Below are 26,358 nucleotides of genomic sequence, written 5' to 3' on the forward strand. Positions count from 1 at the left end.
AGTGATGTTTTTCAAATCCATTGTGCCTGTGCGACGCTTGTACTGTAAACACAACGTTTTGATGTGTTTGACCTTACTATTATGGCGAAGGACTCTTTCTGCCTTACTTTCTACAATGTGCTAGATTCTCAACGCTGCACTTTGAAATATAATGTATGTCACGTAAGATAAACAGTTACACTGTTTCAAGTAATAGATAAATCATGATTTGACTGTTTTCGAACACAAAAAACAACACATTTCTCTGCAACGTTAATGGCAGTGGAACTTCGGTCAAGCGTAATATAATTTGATCCCGACCTTCCCTGCCGGAAAGGGCGTGCACGAGGTTATCCCAGTTTGAGAGCTCGAGAACAGAATTAACGGAACACTGTGCTGACGGGGAGTTGCTCGCCGAACAGGTGGAACATTTGGCCAAGATATACGAAATTGAAACCACACAGCACCATTCCGAAGATTGGATTTTAAAACACGGAGCAGCGTCGTTGCCGGTAGATTGAGCCCCCGCACTTTCTTGTAAGTCGCGAAGTTGAGTCCCCTAGACCCAGCCCGTTAGCTAGCTAATTTTGTCAGCCAATGCAAGGCAAGGGGTTTGGTCGCAAAGCAAATAGGTTATTTGCTTATTTAAACTATCGTGGTTGGTTTACACTTTAAATTATGTGATGTATGCTTGTTGGACGTGCCCTTTAATCAATGTTTGCTGTCATTTGTTTGAATACAGAAAATAGTCTTAGCTAGCTAATGATATTTAGCTAGGTTAGCTCAACTCCAAGGTGGCTTAGACTATTCCATTTATTTGACTCCATTGCCAATTCACGAACTATTAATTGATATTGTTGAGCTGCGTCTTAAATGCTAATAATAGGTGAATGCCAAATGCATGTATACATCATAAAAACAGCCGTTATGTTAGCACACTAAGTTAACGTTTGTCCTCTCTAGTCTTGTTTTGCGAAGACAATCAAATGGGTCCAGTGTGATGCTAAACCTATTTCTTGCTTGTTTTGCAGCATGTATTGATGCATTTTTCTGGATTGTATTTTACAGCTCAAACCCATCGGGACATGCAGTAACTGGAGGATAGCTGTTTATTGAAGATTTGTTGAAGGAGAGAGAATTTTCCTCCCAGCAAGAAATTGTGCAATGATGGAAAATGCCATGTTTTAGGACGAACCCTTAAAGCTAGCTGGCTGACCAGGCAGCTAGCAGCACATATCAAGGATTCTGGATGATTCTTCCACAAGAGTCCATTGGGCATCATTATTATCATCCGGAGAGCGCCTCTAATTTATCACCGAGACAGACGCACTGTCTGTCCGTCTGACAATGGGCGACACCAGTCTGAACGACTCGAACGTGAAGGTCGCAGTCCGTGTTCGTCCTATGAACAGGAGAGGTAAGTAACATTAGCTGAGTTATCGCTAAAGTGATGACACGAAGCTTGACAGTCGGCTCAGTTGCTGTGAAACGGGTCTAATCGATAACCTCTTAGTGAATCAAAGCCCAGACCCTTGCCTGCCATGGGTCACTCCCTGGGGCAGTGTATGTAGTAAACGCATTATCTATGTTTTCATGAACATACAGTACCAAGTTTGGACACATCTACTCATTCCAGTTTTTTTATTTCTTAACTATTTTCTACATTGTAGACATCAGCGCTATGAAATATCACATGGAATCATGTAGTAACCAAAAAAGGTTAAAAACAAATCAAAATATAGATTATATTTGAGTTTCTTCAAAGTAGCCACCCTTTGCCTTGGTGACAGCTTTCCACACTCTTGGCATTCTCTCAACCAGCTACATGAGTTAGTCACCTGGAATACTTTTCAATTAACAGGTGTGCCTTGTTAAAAGCCTTGTTAAAAGTAAACTTTTCTTTCCTTAATGCATTTGAGCCAATCCATTGTGTTGTGACAAGGTAGGGTTGGTATACAGAAGATAACCCTATTTGGTAAAAGACCAAGGCCATATTATGGCATGAACAGCTGAAATAAGCAAAGAACCAGTCCATCATTACTTTAAGACATGGTGGGTCAATACGGAAAATGTCAAGAACTTTGAACGTTTCTTCAAGTGCAGTCGCAAAAACCATCAAGCGCTATGATGAAACTGGCTCTCATGAGGACCGCCACAGGGAAGGAAAACCCAGAGTTACCTCTGCTGCCGAGGATAAGTTCCTTAGAATTCCTTTGTGAGACGCAGAGTAGGTGAACGGATCTCCGCATGTGTGGTTCCCACCGTGAATCATGGAGGAGGTGTGGGGGTGATTTACTGTTGACACTGTCAGTGATTTATTTAGAATTCAAAGCACCCTAACCAGCATTGCTACCACAGCATTCTGCAGCAATACGCCATCCCATCTAGTTTGTGTTTAGTGGGACTATAATTTGTTTTTCAACAGGACAGTGACCCAACACACCTCTCGAGTGATGGAGTGCTGCATTAGATGACCTGGCCACAATCACCTGATCTCAACCCAATTGAGATGGTTTGGGATGAGTTGGATCGCAGAGTGAAGGAAAAGCAGCCTACAAGTGCTCAGCATGTGTGAGAACTGCTTCAAGACTATAGGAAAACCATTCCAGGTGAAGATGGTTGAGAGAATGCCAAGAGTGGGCTAAGCTGAGGCAAATGGTGGCTACTTTGAAGAATCTCAAGTCTAAAATATGGTTAGATTTGTTTCCACCTTTTTTTTTGGTTACTACATGATTCCATATGTGTTATTCATAGTTTGTCTTCACTATTATTCTGCAATGTAGAAAATAGCAAAAATAAAGAAAAACCCTTGAGTGAGTAGGTGTGTCCAAACTTTTGACTGATACTGTATATTAGAGATGTCTAGAGATGACTTTTGCTTGATGATTTCAACAGCCAACAACATTCATTGGCATTTTGCTTGATCAGGCCAGACTATTGGGTGGGATAGCATAAATTTGAAAATATTCCTGACCTATAATACATAAACGAGCTGCCTATTCAACAAGTTATGGATTTAGTGTTAAACGGTGTGATCGGCCTGAGCAAGTGTAGTCTCCCTTTCATGACATAAGCCGCAGTAATGAGTGCAGTGACATGCCTCTCGTTTAATGAATCTTTGCGGCACACTCAAATGATTCGGTCAATTATAATGCTGGCAATGAATGCCGCTTGGAGGGAAGAAAGGATATTTTAGCCGTGTGCCCCCAGTCGAATTTAGCCACGGGAGAACATGTCTGCAAGTACGAGAGTCTACCGAGGTGGAAAATACTGAGTCTAGCTACAATGTAGCGGGCCATGTCACGTGTTCCTTCTCACAGAGCGTAGAAATCGGTCACAAGACAGCATTTTACCAGCCAGCGCTCTTTCTCGTGTATCCTCCAATCATGCAATGAAACAAGCGCAGGGCAGGCAGTATACACTTGACACTTTTCTATCCTGCACTACACCTATCCTTGTCCATTTTGATTAGGAGCCTACTGTCTGCAAATTTAATTGGATTCCCACCAAAACAGACCCGAGACGGAAGTTTCTCCTTTGAAGATGCACTGTAATACAATTGTTAATAACCACAAATCAGAACACAACTTACATTTCTGCTTCACACTGTTGATGTAACTGTACATTTGATTTCTAAGTTACTTACATCTCAAATGTATTATGACAAGGGCTCATTTATGTGCTGAGCGATTTTAATGTTTTTTTAAAGGTTGTTTCGGTTAGATTTTTTACAAAATTATATATTTTCTTTCAGTTTTCGATCATTTAAAATATTAAATCTATGAAATAAGTAGTGAACATTCAATTGCCAAAACATTGAAAATATTCCATTGATGTCAATAGAAAAATGGAAAATTACTGAGAAAATATTTCAGTTGTGTATATTACTTAGTTTTTTTTATTTAATTACTTTGTTATTTTTCATTCCTTAATGTCATCATCGCATCTCTGCTCAGGCAGTAGTAGCCAGACAGCCATAACGTTGTCTTTGTGCTCCCCATTCTGTACTGTTTTCAGTCATCCTATTTAGCTAGGCTAGCCTTTAGAGCTGCAGAGCTGTCTGACAATCATTTTTACAAGTTCTTTAAAGTAGATAAGGCATACTTTCACAAACTGTCTCAATCATTCACTTTTGTTGTGTACATTCCTTTCTCATGCGGTCTGTGTGTGTCTAACGTAGCAGTTGTAAAAGTGTATCCATACATTTACATTTACATTTAAGTCATTTAGCAGACGCTCTTATCCAGAGCGACTTACAAATTGGTGCATTCACCTTATGACATCCAGTGGAACAGCCACTTTACAATATCCATCTATACGAGCAGGAAAGAACAGGCTCAAAGGATTGTCATTGTAGTCATTTACCACATATCTGCACTGAACTAGGTTCAATATTTGCTTAATGAAAACTACAAACTCCCTTCAGCCCAGTGTCCCACATAGTTCTTGACTTGATTCCTCTCAATAATTATTTGATTTCCCTCTAGAGAAACGGCACATTGGGTTCACAAAAATAACTACATGGAATTCAAGTAATTCATCCTACGTTGTCAATGTAGTTTTCTTTTTAGGATATAAAACAACGTTTTGGTTAATCGCTCCGCACTAGTCAGACTCGGAGCTGTTCTGGCTGTGCTGGACAAAGGCAGGAAGGGAGTCAGTCTGAAAGGACTATTTGCTAGCGTTGCATAACTGACCATGTTCTCATGGCCGTAGAGGAGTTACTGGTGGGAGGCCAGGTCTTCGAAGAACGACCCCATCGGCTCCAACCCAGTCACATCATCTACACTGCCTTTCCATTTCCACATTGATGTCATGCCTATTGTACCACCAACTAAGCCCGGTGCTGTTTCACTTACCGCATGGAAGAAAGCTAATTTGCCAATGGAAAATGAGCTGGTACTGGAAAGAATCTGATGAAAGGCGAGAGAATACAAGGATATTACCGTCACTTCTCTGTTGCATTTCACATAAGATGTATATCTTTTTTCCTCTGTTCATTTCCTTTGAGAAAAAGCAGATCAAATGCTATTACTGAAAGTCACAGAATAGTCAGCTGGTCAGAACAGTAGCAGGTGTATGACCACACACTGATCTGTACTGCCAGACTGGTATGCGAGGCTGCTGGAGCTTACTCACACACACACACACACCCAACAGGCGAACTGGTTGACCCATACCAGTGACAGTGATAACGGTGTAATGGCGCTCAAACCAGTGTGATGATGATGACCCACACACACACACACCAGTGTGCTCAATAAAGACGCTCAGTGACTCGGTTCAGGGAAACACAGGGCTGTGACACTGGCAAGGCACTCAAGATTATTTGGGATCTTTGGATTCCTTCACAGTACCAACACTGACTCTTAAACCCAATTTGACCCCAACAAGTATACACATTCTTTACCTCTTTGCCTCGGTGGTTACTGGTCACCAGTGCATGAGGGGGAAGAAGGGAAGAGGGAGGAAGCCTGTGCTTCCTCCTGAGGGAGAAGGGTTGCAGCCAGCCGGAGTCACTCACCCGAAGGTCCCTCCCACCCCCCCCTGTGCCCCAGCCTCCATAGGGTAGTGCTACCTCTCCATGCAACTCCCCTATGCAAAAAAACTCTATGCAGTTTGCATTGACATGGCCATGGATCATGTTCAGTAGGAAGCAATGGAAGAAAATGGACAACCTGTAAGGGACTACTATCGGGAGGTGTCCAATAGAAACACTCAAGGTTTTATAACCTTTTCCATTGTGTCTTCTAATGAACATAATGCCGGACTAGCCTTTCCTCTGGACACACTTACCGTTTCATGGATGTGTTTGAAATTGAATGTGTGTGGTTGTTTACATAGCCAAGTAGTGAATGTTTTGTTTGGGTGTCTGTGAGTTTGTCTTGTCAACTGGCCTCTTTGTTTGTGTGTATTCCGGTCGATGCTAAAAATGTGAGGAATTGTGAATATTGGACCCCAAGGGTCAAGAGCAAACACAGGGTTTTGAAAATAATGAACTGGTTGTTTGGTTAATAATAATAACATCTATAAGAATGCACTCAGTGAGGAATACTTTTCTAGACACAGTACAGTAAGTACAGAGGAAATCTAGGCTAAATCATAATACTGTTGAAGTGTGTTTTGTTCCTTAGCACAATTTTGAAATGAGCAAACTGACAGTGTGGAAAGGGGATGAGCCCACATTTAGGCCAGCAGTACAGATGGAGAGCCCAATAATTAATGCTGCTATTATTAGGCTTCCATATGGCAGCACTGGGCTGCACTAGCTACAATGTGCTAACTAACAGGGCAGCCAAAAATAATGGCACACCCATTGTGCCCACAGAGCAGTTTTGGAATTCAAGAAATTATATTTAATGGGTTTTCTATGATGGAGAAAAAATAAGTTCTCACTTTCAGTTTTGATGAAGTAACATTTACATTCATCAGACATGTTTACAGTGAATGTGAATCACAATATGTGACTTAATGCAATATAGGCCTGCTACATTATCCATTAGTAGCCTTTGTGACCCTTGCAGGAATTGATCGAACAACCTTGTTTTTTTTTGTCATAGTCAGCAGTATGTCCAATCTAATAAGTAGTACTGAGCCATTTGGACCAGCATTGCTTGGTCATTTCTCTCTTTCTTGCATTGGCCAAACCTGAGTTGTGTGAGTGATAGCTGTTGTCTCAGAGGCCAAGTTTTAAGTCATGGTTTGGAACCAGAGGGCCAGGGTCAAAGTGTGATTGAGTCAGTGTCCCAAGTCACGTGATGAGGGCATTTGTGTGAGGAGCGCTAATAGTTTTAGACCCTTTGTTCTACAGTTATCAATTGAGTTACAGCTCACCTCCAAGATGAAAGGCAACAAGCCTGGGCCGATGCCTACCCAGTACCCACCAATCACTTAACAAAAGCTTATTTTTCTTGGCAGAACCATATGTTATACATTCCCAAATGTGCATCTCTCGGTCTTCACACTACTTAAATGCTTTCAAAGTTGACCATGTTGATGTAATGTGGCTGCATTAAACTCTGTCTTGGCCTGGTGCAGGTTAAACGGTGTACAGATATTCTCCTTTTCTAGTCCCATGATTATGTACCCACCCTGCACCTGGAAGTTGTTCTGAACCTTTTCTATTTCATCTCTCCCTCTCACAGAAAAGGACCTGAATACAAAATGTATTGTGGATATGGAAGGCAACCAGACCATCCTTCACCCAGGTGGTGGAAACCTGGGCAAGGGAGACTCCAGGTTGGTGTGTGTGTTTCTGTGTGTGCCCATGGGAATTCGTTTCAGCTGTTGAAAGAGTTTGAGTCCAGTAAGGGGATTTGGAGAATGTCGCATGACTGTGTTTGCGTGTCGACAGTCTGTCACCTGCTGAGTGAACAATGATTTGGGTGGGGGGGTTGAACAGTCTGTGTTTGTTTGTGTGGAGAGAGTGTGTGTCTGTGTGTGTATGCCAGTAGACAGCCCAGGCTGCCTGCTGCTCCTCTCCTCATCCTTCCGTGTGTTGGAGCATAACTCTCCTCCGGCTGACTTCCTCTCTTTATCTCAACCCTTCCGTTGCCCCGACAATGCAGGGGCAGGTCACGGCGGGGTCAACGCCTTGAGATCATGGAACCCCATTACATTTGGAGAAGCTAGGGAATGAGGAAAAAGAAAAGAAAGAGAAAAAACATGTTTGCTTTAGCATCTGTCGGCAGTAAAGATCCTTGGCTGACTTTTATGGGGGTAAACAAGGGAAGCGCTATCATTTCTCTCTTTCTCTGCCTCTTCTTTATTTCCCTTTATTTTCCTTCGGATGACAATGGTGTGAGCGTTGGTGGGTGGACAAGGTTTTAAACTTGGAGGAGAAAGATGGAGCTGGCTGCTGCCCTCACACTGCAGACACTTTAATGGTGGAGCTGGGTTCGTGTTGTGGGACCTGCTGCTGGGATGAAGAGATGAATGGAGTAGAGGCCCTCCTCGCTCACTCCCATAAGGGGGGGGGGGGGCTCGGAATCCAGACAACATAATTGTTTTTTTTAATACATTTTTCCCCCAACCCCTCTTTCTCCCTAATTTCGTGGTTTCCAATTGTCCAATCGCCTCAACTCCTGTACAGACTTGGGAGAGGTGAAGGTCGAGAGCCGTGCGTCCCCCGAAACACAACCCAATCAAGCCGCACTGCTTCTTGACACAATGCCCACTTAACCCAGCCGCACCAATGTGTCCGAAGAAACACTGTACACCTGGTGACCATGTCTGCGTGCACTGCGCTGGCCCGCCACAGGAGTCGCTAGTATGCGATCGGACAAGGACATCCCTGCCGGCCAAACCCTCCCCTAACCCGGACGACGCTGGGCCAATTGTGCGCCGCCCCATGGGTCTCTCGGTCGCGGCTGGCTGGGACAGAGCCTGGACTTGAAGCCAGAATCTCTAGTGGCACAGCTAGCACTGCAGAGCTTTAGACCTCTGCGCCACTCGGGCGGCCCAACGGAATTCAACAATATTCCAAAATGTATTGAATTAAGTAGGAAATCGACTAAATATATTATTTTGCCCAAGATGATCGAAAGACATGAACAAAGTGTGTCATTGATTTGTATTTCCCTTTCTGAAGCAAAGGCACAGTAATTACCAGCGTTGGTCTACCACTTTGTGTAACCGTTAAGCAATGATGGTAACGACAACTGTCTTCTGGGAGATGGAAAGGCTTTCCCCCAAATTAAATGTTAACTACAAAATAGCCTATGCCTACCTGGCAGAATATCATTGTGATAATCTGCATCAATCCAGTGGCAATTGTTTAGCAAACTCTGCCATGATATGCGTGCTACAGAAACGCTCCTAACCAAACAAGTTGCTGGTGCCGCTTAAATTAAAGCGTATCTACACCCAAAAATGAAAACCTCAACCTCAAAAGTGTCCCCTTGATGTGGTATAAGCATTGTTGTGTACTTAGAACATCAAATGTCATTGTTTTTCTGTTAAAGCTGATTATGGTGACTTGTTGTGTATATGGAAGCAGCCTCTTCTGTCTTACAGAGACTGGACTCTGTTTATCATGCATGCTTGCGCTGCATTACAAATGCTAAGTCACTCACCCACCATTGCCCCTTGTACCAAATGGTGGTTTGGACCTCACTTTATATGCGCAGAATACTGCATTTGTATGTGTTCATCTACAAAGTAATTTTGCGTAAACTCCCTCTACATCTGTATTCTAGTCTCCTTCACCATCAGCAGTTACCATATTCGGTCTGCTAGGTGATTGCTACTTAAAGTCCCCAGGACATTTACAGTGTATTCAGACCCCTTGACGTTTTACATATTTTGTTAAGTTACAGCCTGATTTTTAAAATGGATAGTATTTTTCCCTCATCAATCTACACACCATAATGACAAAGCAAAAGCAGGTTTAGAAATGTTTGCAATTTCACCTTTCCCAGATCTGTGCCTCGACACAATCCTGTCTCGGAGCTCTAAGGACAATTCCTTCGAACTCATGGCTTGGTTTTTGCTCTGACATGCACTGTCAGCTGTTGGACCTTTTTATATTTACATGCGTATGCGCTTTTCCAAATTTCCAATCAATTGAATTTACAACAGGTGGACTCCAACCAAGTTGTAGAAACATCTAAAGGATGATCAATGTAAACAGGATGCACCTGAGCTCAATTTAGAGTCTCAGCAAAGGGTCTGAATACTTTTTTTTCTTAACTTGTTTGCTTTGTCATGATGGGGGAATTGTGTAGATTATTGAATCAATTTTAGAATAAGGCTGTAACTTAAGAAAATGTGGAAAAAGTCATGGGGTCTGAATACTTTCTGAATGCAATGTATAGTATTAGGCAAGACTGTTTTCTCATTTTGTGCACCAGAGGCATGGAATAGTCTACATCCCATGCTTTATCTACATATGTTAGTGCCACTGAATTAATTAAACATTTTGATTTTGAGACTGTAACAGAGGAGTGTAAATGTAAAAAAAAGAAAGAATGCTGGATCATGTTAAATTGTATATTTTTTAATTCTGTAATTTATTGATTGTTTCTTCTGCCTTGGCCAGGTTTCCCTTAAAATAGAGGCTCTGGTTCTCAATGGGCTTTTCCTGGTTAAATAAAATGTAACATTTTGGGCGTCTTGACCAAATTCACATAAATGTGAGTTACAGATCTGTTAGTCTAATTGAAAGGAAGTCTAAGAAGCGGTAGATCAAGAATGTGCGGTGTTTCTAAACTTCCCATAGAATAAAGTTTTGTTTTAGCATCTTTTGCTTTCAATTTTGTACAACAGCTTGAAACAGCAGAAAATACATTTGACAGGGGTTTAGATGGTGCAATAATTATTTACCCTATTGCTTGTTTTGTCAAACTTAAATTAGGCAAACTTTTTGAGTTTTAGCAACCAGGAAATGGCGGAGCGATTTCTGCATATTGCCACTTGAAAATGTGTGATTTTATCGAGTGTGTGTGTGTGTGTGTGTGTGTGTGTGTATATATGGGACGTTGAACTGCTAATGTTTTGTCTCTGCTCCCGTGTCTTGTTAAAGTTTAATGGACAGTTTTGGTTTGTTCTCCCTATGTGTTCTTTCCTCTAGCGACAGTTAGAATCAGGGATAGCCCTCTGTCGTGTCGATGCATGTTGGACCTTCTGTGTTGGCTGATCTGCTGTATCATGATTCATGAGTGGAAAATGATAATGTCAGATAGGGCTTGTCTAATGAATGTTCAATAGGCCTACAGTACATTGACACTCCCTGAATGTCCCTGGCTGGAACTGACTGTGCTCCACCTCCATTGAGACAAACTGGCCACACTCAGACCGTACAAGGACTGCGTATCTAGCACTACCTTCAACAACCTTCAATAGATGAAGACCACCATACATGCACACTGGCCACACACACACTAGTGCTGTGACGGTCATTGAATTTTGGATGACTGTAATTGGCCAGCCAAATGACTGAGGTCTCTGTAATAACCATTTTGAATGATTCAAATATATACAGTGCATTCGAGTAGTCAGACCCCTTTTTCCACATCTTGTTACATTACAGCTTTATTCTAAAATGTGTTAATTCATTTTTCCCTCATCAATCTAAACACAATACCCTATAACCTGACAGAGCTTGGGAGGACCTTCCCAAAGGACAACCATCTCTGCAGCACTCCACCAATCAGGGTTTTCTGATAGTGGCCAGAAGGAAGCCATTTGTCAGTAAAAAGCACATGACAGCCCGCTTCATCTTTGCTAAAAGGGCCCTAAAGACTCTTAGACCATGAGAAACAAGGTTCTCTGGTCTGATGAAACCAATATTGAACTATTTGGCCTGAATGCCAAGCGTCATGTCTGGAGGAAACCTGGCACCATCCCTACGGTGAAGCATGGTGGTGGTGGCAGCATTATGCTGTGGGGATGTTTTTCAGCGGCAGGGACTGGGAGACTAGTCAGGATTCAGGGAAAGATGAACGGAGCAAAGTACAGAGAGATCATTGGTGAAGACCTGCTCCAGAGCGCTCAGGACCTCTGACTGGAGCGAAGGTTCACCTTCCAGAAGGACAATGACCGTAAGCACACAGCCAAGACAATGCATGAGTGGCTTCAGGACAAGTCTCTGAATGTCCTTGAGTGACCCAGCCAGACCCCAGACTTGAACCCGATCATAAATCTCTGTTTTAGACCTGAAAAGCACATTTTTGTCCATTGAAATAACATCCCCATCCAACCTGACAGTTAATGTTGAGAGGATTTGTAGCTGGAATGGGAGAAACTCTCCAAATAAGTAATATCTACTAATCTAATAGCATTATACTCAAGGCTGTGTTCCTTGCCATGTTGTTCTTCTACAAAGTTTGTCATTTTTAAAGGGTCTAATTTATTATTGAAAATTTTTGTGTTTTTATTTTTAGCAAATCTGCAAAAATGTATACATGTGTTTTTGCTTTGTCATTATGGGGTGTTGTGTGTAAATTTGAGGAGGGGGTGGAACAATTTAATCAATTTTAGAAAAAGTCTGTTACTTTACAATGTGGAAGAAGTCAGGGCTTCTGAATGCTTTCTGAATGCATTGTGTGTGTATGTGTATATACACTACTGTTCAAAAGTTTCTTAGAAATGTCCTTGTTTTTGCATGGAATTTCTCGCATGGAATAGCCTTCAGAAGAAAGTTATTTGTTTCTAGCTATTTTGAGACTAATCGAACCCACAAATGCAAATACGGTCGGCATTTGATTTGAGGTATTCTAGGTTGGGTGAAAAAAAAAAGACTTGAGTTCCTATATGTTATCACAATTACTCAATGAGTGGTAAATTATGAAACATAGACCCTAGCCCTTCTTCCCGGAGAGATGTTTATTCTGTCGGTGCGATGAACTGAGAATCCAGATGGCTGGACTGGCTCCGACAGTATATCCCGAGAGAGCCATGTTTCAATGAAACGGAGTATGTTACAATCCCTGATGTCTCTCTGGAAAGAAAAACCCTTGCCCTGATCTCGTTAACTTTGTTATCCAGGGACTGAACACTATCGAGTAATATACTCGGAAGTGGTGGGTGATGTGCGCGCCTAGGACTAGAAGACCGCTCTGATTCCCTACTTTTCCACCGTGTGTTTTGGGTTGGCCTCTGGAATCAGTTCCATTGTCCTGGGTGGTGCAAACAAAGGATGCGCTTCGGGAAAGTCTTATACCGCCGCTCTGATATCCAATAGTTCTTCCCGGCTGTATCTAATAACACAATGTTCAAAGTTTCCTAAGAACTAGAAGCGAGGCAGCCCTCTCTGTCGGCGCCATCTTAAATGTAATATTGTTTAGAAAACAGATGCGTGTCAGCTAAGCAAACAGCAGCTGAATTCTTTTGATGGCAGCCATGTTTGTTTGTTTGTTTGACTTGGCAAAAACTCCCTAATCCCAGAATGCCATTCACTCTAAGATGCAAATAATCAAAGTCAAACATGGCTGAGCCAATATGAACTTAGCCACTTTTCAGCATATTACAAATATTCAACGTACTCTTTTGTTTATTTATTTTATTTCACCTTTATTTAACCAGGTAGGGAAGTTGAGAACAAGTTTTCATTTACAATTGCGACCTGGCCAAGATAAAGCAAAGCAGTTCGACACATACAATGACACAGAGTTACATTTAAAACAAACATACAGTCAATAATACAGTATAAACAAGTCAATATACAGTATAAACAAGTGAGCAAATGAGGTGAGATAAGGGAGGTAAAGGCAAAAAAAAGGCCATGGTGGCAAAGTAAATTACAATATAGCAAGTAAAACACTGGAATGGTATATTTGCAGTGGAAGAATGTGCAAAGTAGAAATAGAAATAATGGGGTGCAAAGGAGCAAAATAAATAGAGGTAGTTGTTTGGGCTAAATTATAGGTGGGCTATGTACAGGTGCAGTAATCTGTGAGCTGCTCTGACATTTGGTGCTTAAAGCTAGTGACGGAGATAAGTGTTTCCAGTTTCAGAGATTTTAGTAGTTCGTTCCAGTCATTGGCAGCAGAGAACTGGAAGGAGAGGCGGCCAAAGAAAGAAATGGTTTTGGGGGTGACTAGAGAGATATACCTGCTGGAGCAGGTGCTACAGGTGGGATATGCTATGGTGACCAGTGAGCTGAGATAAGGGGGGACTTTACCTAGCAGGGTCTTGTAGATGACATGGAGCCAGTGGGTTTAGCGACGAGTATGAAGCGAGGGCCAGCCACCGACAGCGTACAGGTTACAATGGTGGGTAGTATATGGGGCTTTGGTGAAAAAATGGATTGCACTGTGATAGACTGCATCCAATCTGTTGATTATGGTATTGGAGGCTATTTTGTAAATGACATCGCCGAAGTCGAGGATTGGTAGGATGGTCAGTTTTACAAGGGTATGTTTGGCAGCATGAGTGAAGGATGCTTTGTTGTGAAATAGGAAGCCAATTCTAGATTTAACTTTGGATTGGAGATGTTTGATGTGGGTCTGGAAGGAGAGTTTACAGTCTAACCAGACACCTAGGTATTTGTAGTTGTCCACGTATTCTAAGTCAGAGCCGTCCAGAGTAGTGATGTTGGACAGGCAGGCAGGTGCAGGCAGCGATCGGTTGAAGAGCATGGATTTAGTTTTACTTGTATTTAAGAGCAATTGGAGGCCACGGAAGGAGAGTTGTATGGCATTGAAGCTTGCCTGGAGGGTTGTTAACACAGTGTCCAAGGAAGGGCTAGAAGTATACAGAATGGTGTCGTCTGCGTAGAGGTGAATCAGACTCACCAGCAGCAAGAGCGACATCATTGATGAATACAGAGAAGAGTCGGTCCAAGAATTGAACCCTGATTTGGCACACTGAACACTATCAGAGAAGTTATGGTGAGATTCGAAAGAGACTGACCCAGAGGTCTAGCACAGCAGACTCTCCAATCTTTGATTTGTCTAAAAAACACTTAAAAAATTAACTGAACTCTATCAGAGAAGTAGTTGGTGAACCAGGCGAGGCAATCATTTGAGAAACCAAGGCTGTCGAGTCTGCCGATGAGGATGTGGTGATTGACATAGTCAAGCCTTGACCAGATCAATGAATACGGCTGCACAGTACTTGTTAGTATATACAAGAACAGGAGCACAAGACTTGACAAGTAATTTACTGTTTTTGACAAATCACAAAGCACATAAAATGTTAACACCTTACAGATCATCACACCAAATACAAGCCTACTGCCTAAACTAACCTTAGCGTGAAAGCTATACATGGATGAAACCGTTTGTGGAGGGGTTCATTTGTGGGAGGTTTTCCATGGGGGGTAGAAATGGGGGAAGGTATCGTGGTGGGATATGAAATATTACTATGTTGGGGGTTTTATCAATAAATGGGGGGCAAACACAGAAGTTTATACACTAAATATAAATAAATCCCCTGGAAAGGGTTGATCTGAGCTGGCAAAAAATACTGGGAACTGGGATATCTCTGACTTTAGTTCGTTCAAGACAACTGGGAACTCAGGGGGGAAAACGAGCTCCGACTGGGAAAATTCATTTTGAACGGTCATCCAACTTGGAATTCCAACTCGGGAACTCGGGCCTCTTTCTAACTCGGGCCGACTTTCCATCCTGAAGATCACTGACGTCATGATTTGACCTAGTATTTTTCAGTTGTTCACAGAGTTCACAGTTGTCTTGAAAGCACCATAAGTCAGTCGAGTGAACTATATCTTGTTATAACCTCTTTTGTCTGACAACCAATAAGCATTGTAGGACATCAACAAACATGGAGCTACACATAGCCGGCAAATAGCTTTGCATTAGCTCATCATAATCACTACAACCTTCAAAAAAGTATTTTACATGCAAGTCTATTACAATGTATGCAAGAATTGGAATGCATTATGTCACCAGTACCTGAAAATGTGAATAAAACAGTAAATATATTATGGTCCGGGCCTCCCGAATGGCGCTGCGGTCTAAGGGACTGCATCGCAGTGCTTGAGGTGTCACTACAGATCTGGGTTCGATCCCAGGCTGTGTCGCAGCAGGCTTGTGACCGGGAGACCCATGAGGCGATGCACAATGAGCCCAGTGTCGGCCGGGTTAGGGGAGGGTTTAGCAAGCTGGCATGACCTTGTCCCATCTCCCTCTGGCGACTACTTGTGGTGGGCGGGTGTATGCACGCTGACTTCAGTCCGCAGTTGTTTGGGGTTCCCGCCGACAAAATGGTGCGGCTAGCTTCTGGATTAAGTGAGCAATGTGTCTCGGAGGACGCATTGCTCTTGATCTTCACCTCTCCCGAGTCCATACGGGAGTTGAAGCGATCAAACAAGACTAACTACCACTTGGATATCACAAAATTCACGCTGGGGCAACCGTTGGAGATATTTGGAACTCACACATGAAAATGGTTGAGAGTCCATATTATTGCATAAACTGTTTTGACGATTATTTTATTTTCATGATGGTCTTCATCCATAGCCGTCGGTTATACGATGCCAGCCCTAATACGTGCCAGCCTTAATACGTGCCAGCCCTAACACACAGCAGCGAGGCCAGAGGACCTCTGATGGGAGGGTGACTGTTGATCCAATATGGCCGACCAGCTGCACACCGTGTCATAAAGGACTCCGTGACAGTCAGGCTGCTGACGACCTGCTGGCACCACTGCTCTAGACTCGTCTCTCTCTTTCTGTTCTGATAACAAGATTGGCTGGCTGTCTATTGTTGAACACCTGTCTGGGTGGATGGCTGGCTGGCTCACTCATATCCTGCCGGCATTGGGAGTTTGCATTGTGTGTGTGTGTGTGTGCGTGTGTGTAGTTTGCATAGTGACGTAAGGTATTATTTGCGTAAGTGTCAAGAGTTCAATGCTTACTCGCTCAGTCAGACCTTGGCTCAAACTCTTAAGATGTCATTCTTCTTATTATATTGACAAGATGTTTATTGCACATGGGACAAACTTAGCTCTGTATGGAAAAATATCCAGAAGTATTTCTGTTTTTTTATTAGGATCCCTATTAGATGTTGCGAAAGTAGCAGCTACTCTTTCTGGGGTCCAAACAAACATGAAACATGACATAATACTGAACATTCCAAATCATAGTTTATTTGTTACGTGCTCTGAATACAACAGGTGTAGACCTTACAATGAAATGCTTACTTACAGGCTCTAACCAACCGTGCAAAAAGGTATTAGGTGAACAATAGGTAAGTAAAGAAATAAAACAACAGTAAAAAGACAGGCTATAGCGAGGCTATAAAAGTAGCGAGGCTACATACAGACACCGGTTAGTCAGGCTGATTGAGGTAGTATGTACATGTAGATGTGGTTAAAGTGAATATGCATATATGATGAACAGAGAGTAGCAGTAGCGTAAAACAGGGTTTGGCGGGTGATGGGTGGCAGGACACAATGCAGATAGCCCGGTTAGCCAATGTGCAGGAGCACTGGTTAGTTGGCCCAATTGAGGTAGTATGTACATGAATGTACAGTTAAAGTGACTATTCATATATGGTAAACATAGAGTAGCAGCAGCTTAAAAAGAGGGGTTGGGGGGGGCACACAATGCAAATAGTCCGGTTAGCCACCTGTTCAGGAGTAAAGGTCGACCGATTATGATTGTTCAACGCCGATACCGATTATTGGAGGACCAAAAAGCCAATACCGATTTAATCTGGCAAGTTTTATTTATTTAGGTGTAATAATGACAATTACAACAATACTGAATGAACACTTATTTTAACTTAATATAATATATCAAAATCAATTTAGCCTCAAGTAAATAATGAAACGTGTTTAATTGGGTTTAAATAATGCAAAAACAAAGTGTTGGAGAAGAAAGTAAAAGTGCAATATGTGCTATGTAAGAAAGCTAACGTTTCAGTTCCTTGCTCAGAACATGAGAACATATGAAAGCTGGTGGTTCCTTTTAACATAAGTCTTCAATATTCCCAGGTAAGAAGTTTTAGGTTGTAGATATTATAGGAATTATAGGACTATTTCCCTCTATACCATTTGTATTTCATTAACCTTTGACTATTGGATGTTCCTATAGGCACTTTAGTATTGCCAGTGTAACAGTATAGCTTCCGTCCCTCTCCTCGCTCCTCCCTGGGTTCAAACCAGAAACACAACGACAACAGTCACCATCGAAGCAGCGTTACCCATGCAGAGCAAGGGAAACAACCACTGCAGGGCTCAGAGCGAGTGACGTTTGAAACGTTATTAACGCCAGCTAACTAGCTAGCCATTTCACTTCGGTTACAAAGCCTCATCTCGGGAGTTGATTAGGCTTGAAGTCATAAACAGCGCAATGCTTGACGCACACCGAAGAGCTGCTGGAAAAACGCACAAAAGTGCTGTTTGAAATAATGCTTAATATCTAGTAATATCATCAACCATGTGTAGTTAACTAGTGATTATGATTTATTGTTTTTTTATAAGATAAGTTTAATGCTAGCTAGCAACTTTCCTTAGCTTACTGCATTCGCGTAACAGGCACTCTCCTTGTGGAGTGCAACGAGAGAGGCAGGTCGTTATCCCCCAAGCTGACAAGGTGATAATCTGTCGTTCTGCCCCTGAACGAGGCAGTTAACCCACCATTCCTAGGCTGTCATTGAAAATAAGAATGTGTTCTTAACTGACTTGCCTAGTTAAATAAAGGTATAAAGGTATCCAGTGTTAATCTGCAATATTGTAATTATTCGCCTACCTCCTCATGCCTTTTGCACACATTGTATATAGACTCCCCTTTTTTTCTCTGTGTTATTGACTTGTTAATTGTTTACTCCATGTGTAACTCTGTGTTGTCTGTTCACACTGCTATGCTTTAAATCGCAGTTGCAAATGAGAACTTGTTCTCAACTAGCTTACCTGGTTAAATAAAGGTGGGAAAAAAAAAAATAATACCGATTTCTGATTGTTATGAAAACTTGTAATCGGCCCTAATTAATCGACCATTCCGATTAATCGGTCAACCTCTATTCAGGAGTCTTATGGCTTAGGGGTAAAAACTATTGAGAATACTTTTTGTCAGAGACTTGGCACTCTGGTACCACTTGCCATGTGGTAGTAGAAAGAACAGTCTATGATTGGGGTGGCTGGGGTCTTTGACAATTTTTAGGGCCTTCCTCTGACACCGCCTGGTGTAGAGGACCTGGATGGCAGGCAGCTTAGCCCCAGTGATGTTCTGGGCCATACTCACTATCCTCTGTAGTGCCTTGCAGTCAGAGGCCGAGCAATTTCCGTACCAGGCAGTGATGCAACCAGTCAGGATGCTCTCGATGTTGCAGCTGTAGAACTTTTTGAGGATCTCAGGACCCATGCCAAATCTTTTTAGTTTCCTGAGGGGAATAGGCTTTGTCGTGCCCTCTTCACTACTGTCTTGGTGTGTTTGGACCATTCTAGTTTGTTGGTGATGTGGATACCAAGGAACTTGAAGTTCTCAACCTGCTCCACTACAGCCCCGTCGATGAGAGTGGGGGCGTGCTCGGTCCTCCTTTTCCTGTAGTCCACAATCATGTGTTAGCCAACACAATGATGTCCCCGTATGGAAGCATTGTTCACATAAGTCCTCTTTTTAATTGTATGTAGTCAGATTAATCTAAAAGCACAATTTAGGCACAATGTTTGGAAACTATTGTAAACACTAACTCGCTTGGCCTCTCCTGAGTGGGTGAGCTTTAAAGTTGATGATCTCCTCAAAGGCCTAGTCCATTGACCCATGACCCCTGACTGCTGCTTGTTATTTACAGTAGTATTATGATCAGCCACCCAAGACAGGCGGGCCCCACTCTGTTGTTTGTCACGCATATTAATGAATTTAGAATGTGTCTGCTCTGCGGTAGGTGTGGGATTACTATTTAGGTCAATAGTACAGTACAGTCCCCTCAGCCCCCCTCCTGACTTCAGTCCCCATATTAGCCCTCCTTAACCCTTCTCCCCGGTCTACCATCCTCATCCCTTTCTGATGCTTCCTCACCCTCACCCTGGCCCCTGCCCTATCCTTTCTTTACCCCTCCCCAGTTAGAACATTGCGCCACTTGGGAGCCTACGGCATCTCAGTGCTAGAGGCGTCACTGCAGAACCTGGTTCGATTCCAGGCTGTATCATGACCGGCCGTGATTGGGAGTTCCGTAGGGCGGCGCACAATTGGCCAGCGTCGTCCGGGTTAGTATTTGGACGTAGGACGTCATTGTAAATAAGAATTTGTTCTTAACTGACTTGCCTAGTTAAATAAAGGAGAATTAAAAAATACCCAATCCTCCTCCCCACTCCATAGTGCTCCTCGCCCTCCCCAGCCTTGTCCCCCCTAACCCTTGCCTCTGGTAGGCTGTAGCACAGGCTAAACCTCGTCTCTCTCCATACTCACAGCACAGAAGGGGAGTGAGCGGCCAGCGATGCGCATCCAAGCGTAAACTCATTTTTTAAACGACACTGATCGCAAAAGAGAGAACCATAGAACGAAAGAGAGAAGAGAGCAGGCGTGCTCCGGGTCTCCTGACTGCCTCGCATTCTCCTCTCATTGGCTGGCATGCTGCGTCACTTGACACGATGTGGGACAGGGACACTCCCAGCTTCTGATTTGCTGTGACATGTGTCAGTGTGCCGGATCTCAACTTCTCAGCGAGCTGGTTATGGCTGTGGGGAGGGAGGGTTCTATACTCTGGCCTGTACCATGCAGAGTGGTTCAACACTCGTTGAGCTCTTAGAAGAAATTGGGCAAGAAAGTCTCATAGTAGCAATGCATTGGGGAGGGTTGGTTAGATTAAATTGAGTTGTGCTGTGTTTTTTTACTGACTCACTGCCCTATACAGTGTTTCAAAGAACTCTTGGAGGAAATTGGGCGAGTGGAAATGCTGGGCTTGGCTGTGGGTTTTCTCTCACTCATGTGCACACGTGGCGTGTGTGTGTGTATGTGTGTGTGTAAAATGCGGGTATACATGGTAACGGGACACGTATTCGAACCGTTCGGTACGGCGACCTCTGTTTGGCTCCGCACTGTGAACCCTAATTAATAAATTAATATGTTGGTGTTGTTGTTGATGAGTAATCGTGTGTTTTCATTTAAGAAAATACAAAGTGTTCTTGATTGTGCTCTCATAAAAGCCATTATATGACTCTTGATCATATTGTATATGGAATCAGGAATAGCAACACTTTGTATTTTCTTTAATAAACAAAAATGAACTACAGTAACTGTTAGCATTTAATTTTCCCGCTGTACAGAAACCGAACGGTGATTCCAAAAACACTATACGTACCGAACTGTGTGTTTTGGTGAACCAATACACCCTTAATACAAGGGATGGCTCCTGGTCTGGAAGACATGAGACGAGTGTGAAATGCAAAGCTGGAGATGAAATGAAGGGAGAGACCTGATGGAAAACACAGGAAACATTTTTAAGAGACATGTTCGAAGCCTCTCCTACCTTCTTTACACTCCAGTTAGGCCCAGTCCTATCTGGAGTGTAAATCACACAGTGATGTAGCTCTCTTTCCTGGGAGAATGTCACTGGGGAAATAGGCCTATGTCAGTCAGTTGTTCTATGTAGCCTAGTGTCAGTCAACGGACGTGTCCCAATACCTGCTGTCAGAGTGTTGGGTGTTTTTAATAAAGAGCTGAAGAAGTGCAGCTTAAGCATTCAATGGTAGAATGTTCATGGATGAAGGGAAACGGGTGTCTGTGTGTGTTACTGCTGTTGGCACACCTGTTAATTGAATAAGTGATATGCCACTCAACTCCCACACAGTGTGTGTGTTTTTAGATTGTTGACAGACAATCGTTTGCTTCAATTATATTTGTTTTTCCCTTTTAGTGTTTGTTTGTGTGTGTTAGGTCTGGTACACTTACTGTATAACTGTGTAACTGACAGTTATGTGTGAAGACTGTCATGAAAAAAATAACCGTCATAACCATAAAAATACATATTTATTATTATTACTTTTTTGGTGGAAATAAAAGCTGACTGAAGACTGAATGGCCGGGCATTCGTGCGGGGGAGTCTGTTTCTGCTGTAACGTGGACTCTACAACGTGATGAAACTTTAAAAAAAAAAGGTTTTTATTTTTTACTTCTGGCTGAAACAAATAACGTGTTGTAGCAAACGAGTTGGGTTGTCTAGGCAACACCCCCTCCCTGCAGCAGCAGCACATGCAGTCAGGAGTGGAGGAGAGGAAAATGTGTGTCTTTAAAAATTAAACAAACGGTTATTCAAATGGTTATTACTGTAACCACAGTCATTTGGCTGACCAATAACCTGCTTTCAAAATTCCATGACTGTCAAAGCCCTAGGGGTGTGTGCGTGCCTCTAGCCCATGCCTTCAGGTTGTTTTTCCTGTAGTGCTCATCATATCTGGCTCCATCCTGCCTGGTCTGACAGCTGCCGTGGGGGTATGGAGGGATGAGTGAAATAGAGGAGAAGAGATGGAGGTTGATGTTTTGAGCCTTCGGTGCTATGGGGGAGGAGAGAAGTGGCGGGATGAGGGGTAGATATGCAGGGGTCGCGTTAGAGTTGATTCATCTATATTTTCAAAACAGACCATCAAAAAATATCTGCGTTTTTAAACAATTTTACACGCGTTTTATATTGAAAGTCAAGTGTTTTTATTTGCTTCAACAGAGTGATCAGGGACGTGCAACTATAGTTATCCTTCACAGAAAATACATTGGTGCAACACATTCGGCAGAATATAGCTTCATTTTCATCAGATGACAACAGAAGTGCAACGGTATTTGGCTGGAAGACACACAAGTAAATGAGCTTTTGCATGGCCATCAAATTAATGTTTATCATAGAAATAATGTAGCCAGATAGATTTTGGAACATTGCTGCGGGGACTTTCTTCCATTCAGCCGTGAGGATTAGTGAAGTTGGGCAATAATGTTGGCCGATTTAGGATTGGCTCGCAGTCGGCATTCCAATTCATCCCAAAGGTGTTCGATGGGGTTGAGGTCAGGGCTCTGTGCAGGCCAGTCAAGTTCTTCCACACTAATCTCAAAGTATGTGGACACCCCTTCATATTAGTGGATTCATCTATTTCAGCCACACCCGTTGCTGACCGATGTATAAAATCAAGCACACAGCCATGCAATCTCCATAGACAAACATTGGCAGTAGAATGGCCTTACTGAAGAGCTCAGTGACTTTCAACATGGCACCGTCATAGGATGCCACCTTTCCAACAAGTCAGTTTGTCAAATTTATGCCCAGCTAGAGTGCTGTTATTGTGAAGTGGAAAAATTGTCTGTCCTCGGTTGCAACACTCACTACCGAGTTCCAAACTGCCTCTGAAATATTTTACCAGGGTTATCTTCTGTATACCAACCCTACCTTGTCACAACACAACTGATTGGCTCAAAGCATTAAGAAGGAAAGAAAATCCACAAATTAACTTTTAATAAGGCACACCTGTTAATTGAAATGCATTCCAGGTGACTACCTCATGAAGCTAGTTGAGAGAATGCCAAGAGTGTGGAAAGCTGTCATCAAGGCAAAGGGTGGCTACTTTGAAGAATCTCAAATATAATATATATTTTGATTTGTTTTTAACCTTTTTTTGGTTACTAAATGATTCCATATGTGTTATGTCATAGTGTTGATGTCATTACTATTATTCTACAATGTAGATAATAGTAAAAATAAAGAAAATCTGTAGCTGTGTCCAAACTTTTGACTGGTACTGTATATAGTGTAGCTAGCTAGCTAGGCTAATTGAGCATGCACTTTCTTCCTGCCCTGCAATTACAAATATCAGCACCTCCATTTAGATGATTAAATAGCAGCCTACCAGTTGGCTCTTGGTCGTTGTACCATATACAGTACTTGTCATTTAACTTTAAATTCTATCATTTTAATATCAACCGTTGTTTAGATAATCTCCTAACTTGCTTTGGCACACATGGAGGCTCTATGACTGTAGTGTCGCTTTGGTGACTTGTGATTGGCCGACAACAACAAGCTACACGCACCACTCTGGGCTTTTTTTTTAGTTTAGCAGTGGAGAACATACTATTAACGTTTTATCCACAACTCTCTCTCCATCACTGTTGTTATTGACTGTGAAGCCAAAATGTTCCCAAACTGGAGATTTAAACAGTGATTGAGTATCCTCCAATTCTGGTTTTATCGATCCCATCATTCGCCATCTACAGAGTTCCCGGCTGCACTTCACAAAAGGATCATTTAAAATCCGCCAGTTAAGATGAGAATTTTTGACAGAATAGTCTACAAAGTTTTTTCAGATCAGATTTACTCACGGGGCAATGGCATGCAACGCAGTGTGGTGTAGCTTCCACTAGAACTATGCTAACCAGTTTGGCTTCAGTTGAGCAGAGCCTTTCAGATTTACTGTATTTAATCTCATAAACCTCATTAAGAAATGGCAACGCTGACTTTTTGACAGCCAGTAAAAAAACGTTGTGGTTTATGGTGCAGCCGTTTAGATCGAATTGGGGAGTGAGAGATTCATGACACAATGTTGTGGTATGTTTTGTGGCTGTGGTGTGTGTAGCCTCTAGATTACTTTGGGGCTTTAGAAGTGATATACAACTCTAGGCCCAAGGCCAGTCTTCCGAAGATTCTTCCGATAGTCCTATTACTACATACTACAGCTGTACAATCTAAACTATCACGTATTGGAATAAATCCTAGAGGATTTACATTCAACTCCCATGTCTTCCACCCTGTGGCTGTCTCGGTGGTATGTAGCCAGGCCTATATAAACCATGCTCTGTGTGTGTGTTGGGGAATGCCAGCCCAGCAGCTGCTGTGAAAGCAAATCCCCATCCCAAATTGAAGATAAAAAAAAACACTGACAGTTTTACAGTGACTCTGTGACAGGAGGAAATCTATTGGACTGAATGACAGGAAACAAAGCACTGCACAGGAGAGTAAAGAGGATTCCCCCCTGCCTCCAGAAGTCGATGCCTGGCTTCATTTACAGCAGTCCAGTGCTTGGGTTAATTGGGCCATGAATTGAATTTAACAACCCGGCCAATAAACTCCCACACATTGATTTGAACTATAGCTCAAAACTGAGTTAAATAAAAATAAGTTGTAGTTTTAATTTTCTTCACATATCAAACAAACAAAAATTCCTAACCAAAACCTGTCCATGCAAGTCATTTGTTTATTAGACAGAAATGCTGGTGTGAAAACCATCTATGATTATCATGAAGCATCACTTGTGTGTCCCAATTGTCATATTACTTTTGCTTTGGTCTTCCAACAACATGTGGGAATAGCCTATAGCCCCATCTCCCCTAATCTGCATCAGATAGCCCCATCTCCCCTAATCTGCATCAGATAGCCCCATCTCCCCTAATCTGCATCAGATAGCCCCATCTCCCCTAATCTGCATCAGATAGCCCCATCTCCCCTAATCTGCATCAGATAGCCCCATCTCCCCTAATCTGCATCAGATAGCCCCATCTCCCCTAATCTGCATCAGATAGCCCCATCTCCCCTAATCTGCATCAGATAGCCCCATCTCCCCTAATCTGCATCAGATAGCCCCATCTCCCCTAATCTGCATCAGATGCGTTCATAAATGTGTTGCTACTCACTGAATATTTCAGAGATATCAAGTTATGATGCTGTGTACATTTCATAAAATGCTTGCAGTCAAACAACCAATAATACTGTGCGACTCTGTTTCTTTTTGTTTGGTCTGGACTGCGTTCTCATCTGTAGCGTACCGCACTACTGTACAAATTGAATCCACTCTTTTTGAGTGAACCACTGTATGTTATTGTGTAGTGTGCTCCCAAGTGAGGAGTCCAAATGAACCGAATTAAGGGGTAAGAGTTTAGATAAAAAGTTTCTAAAAAAACACCCCACTCCAAACCAATTTGGTGTGAAAGCCCACAAAGTGTGTTCATTGCCTTTATTCTTCGCTTCTCTCCTTGGCTCCCGTTGGAGGAGAAGGTCAGTGGAGAACGATCTCAATGGGTTTTGAGAAGGAGGCGAGGACGCAAGGAATCATGGAAATGCAAGTGAGATTCTCCATGTGAATGGTAGGTCTTTTGTGACATGACAATCCTCTGTTTTAGTCTCCCGAGTTTGATTGTAAGACATTTCTGTTCTAATAATTTTCTAGAACAGGATCAAGGAAGTTGGCTTGATCCATTTGCTTACAGTACCAGTCAAAAGTATGGACACATACTCATTTTTATTTTTTACTATTTTCTACATTGTAGAACAATAGTGAAGACATCAAAACTATTAAATAACACATGGAATCATGTAGTAACCAAAAAAGTGGTAGCCACCCTTTCTTTGCCTTGATTACAGCTTTGCACACTCTTGGCATTCTCTCAACCAGCTTCATGAGCTAGTCACCTGGAATGCATTTCAATTAACAGGTGTGCCTTGTTAAAAGTTTGCCTTTTTAAAAGCATTTGAGCCAATCAGTTGTGTTGTGAAAAGGTAGGGTTGGTATACAGAAGATTGCCCTATTTGGTAAAAGACCAAGTCCATATTATGGCAAGAACAGCTCAAATAAGCAAAGAGAAACAACAGTCCATCATTATTTTAACATGAAAAGAGGTTGACATGAAGGTCAGTCAGTATGGAACATTTCAAGCGCTATGATGAAGCTGATCCTCATGAGGACCGCCACAGCAAAGGAAGACCCAGAGTTACCTCTGCTGCAGAGGATAAGTTCATTAGAGTTACCTGCCACAGAAATTGCAGCCCAAATGAATGCTTCACAGAGATGAAGTAACAGACAAATCTCAACATCAACTGTTAAGAAGAGACTGTGTGAATCAGGCCTTCATGGTTGAATTGCTGCAAAGAATCCACTACAAAAGGACACCAATAAGAAGAACTTGCTTGGGCCAAGAAACACAAGCAATGTACATTAGACCGGTGGAAATCTGTACCTGTCTAAAATGATTGATTTTTGGTTCCAACTGCCGTGTCTTTGTGA

General features: G+C 42.5%; 1 protein-coding gene across 1 annotated transcript in view; it reads left to right on the forward strand.

The window, feature by feature from the left end:
• The first annotated feature begins 329 nt into the window (after nucleotides 1–329).
• The window catches only part of LOC124046310 (kinesin-like protein KIF13B), an 89,284-nt gene continuing 63,255 nt past the window's right edge, over nucleotides 330–26,358 (forward strand). The window contains 3 exon segments of the mRNA XM_046366543.1: nucleotides 330–516; nucleotides 1,048–1,396; nucleotides 7,125–7,218. Coding sequence (XP_046222499.1) covers nucleotides 1,327–1,396; nucleotides 7,125–7,218 — 164 coding nt within the window. The 5' untranslated portion in view covers nucleotides 330–516; nucleotides 1,048–1,326.

Source organism: Oncorhynchus gorbuscha, linkage group LG10 (assembly GCF_021184085.1).
Source record: "Oncorhynchus gorbuscha isolate QuinsamMale2020 ecotype Even-year linkage group LG10, OgorEven_v1.0, whole genome shotgun sequence".
Lineage (NCBI taxonomy): Eukaryota > Metazoa > Chordata > Actinopteri > Salmoniformes > Salmonidae > Oncorhynchus > Oncorhynchus gorbuscha.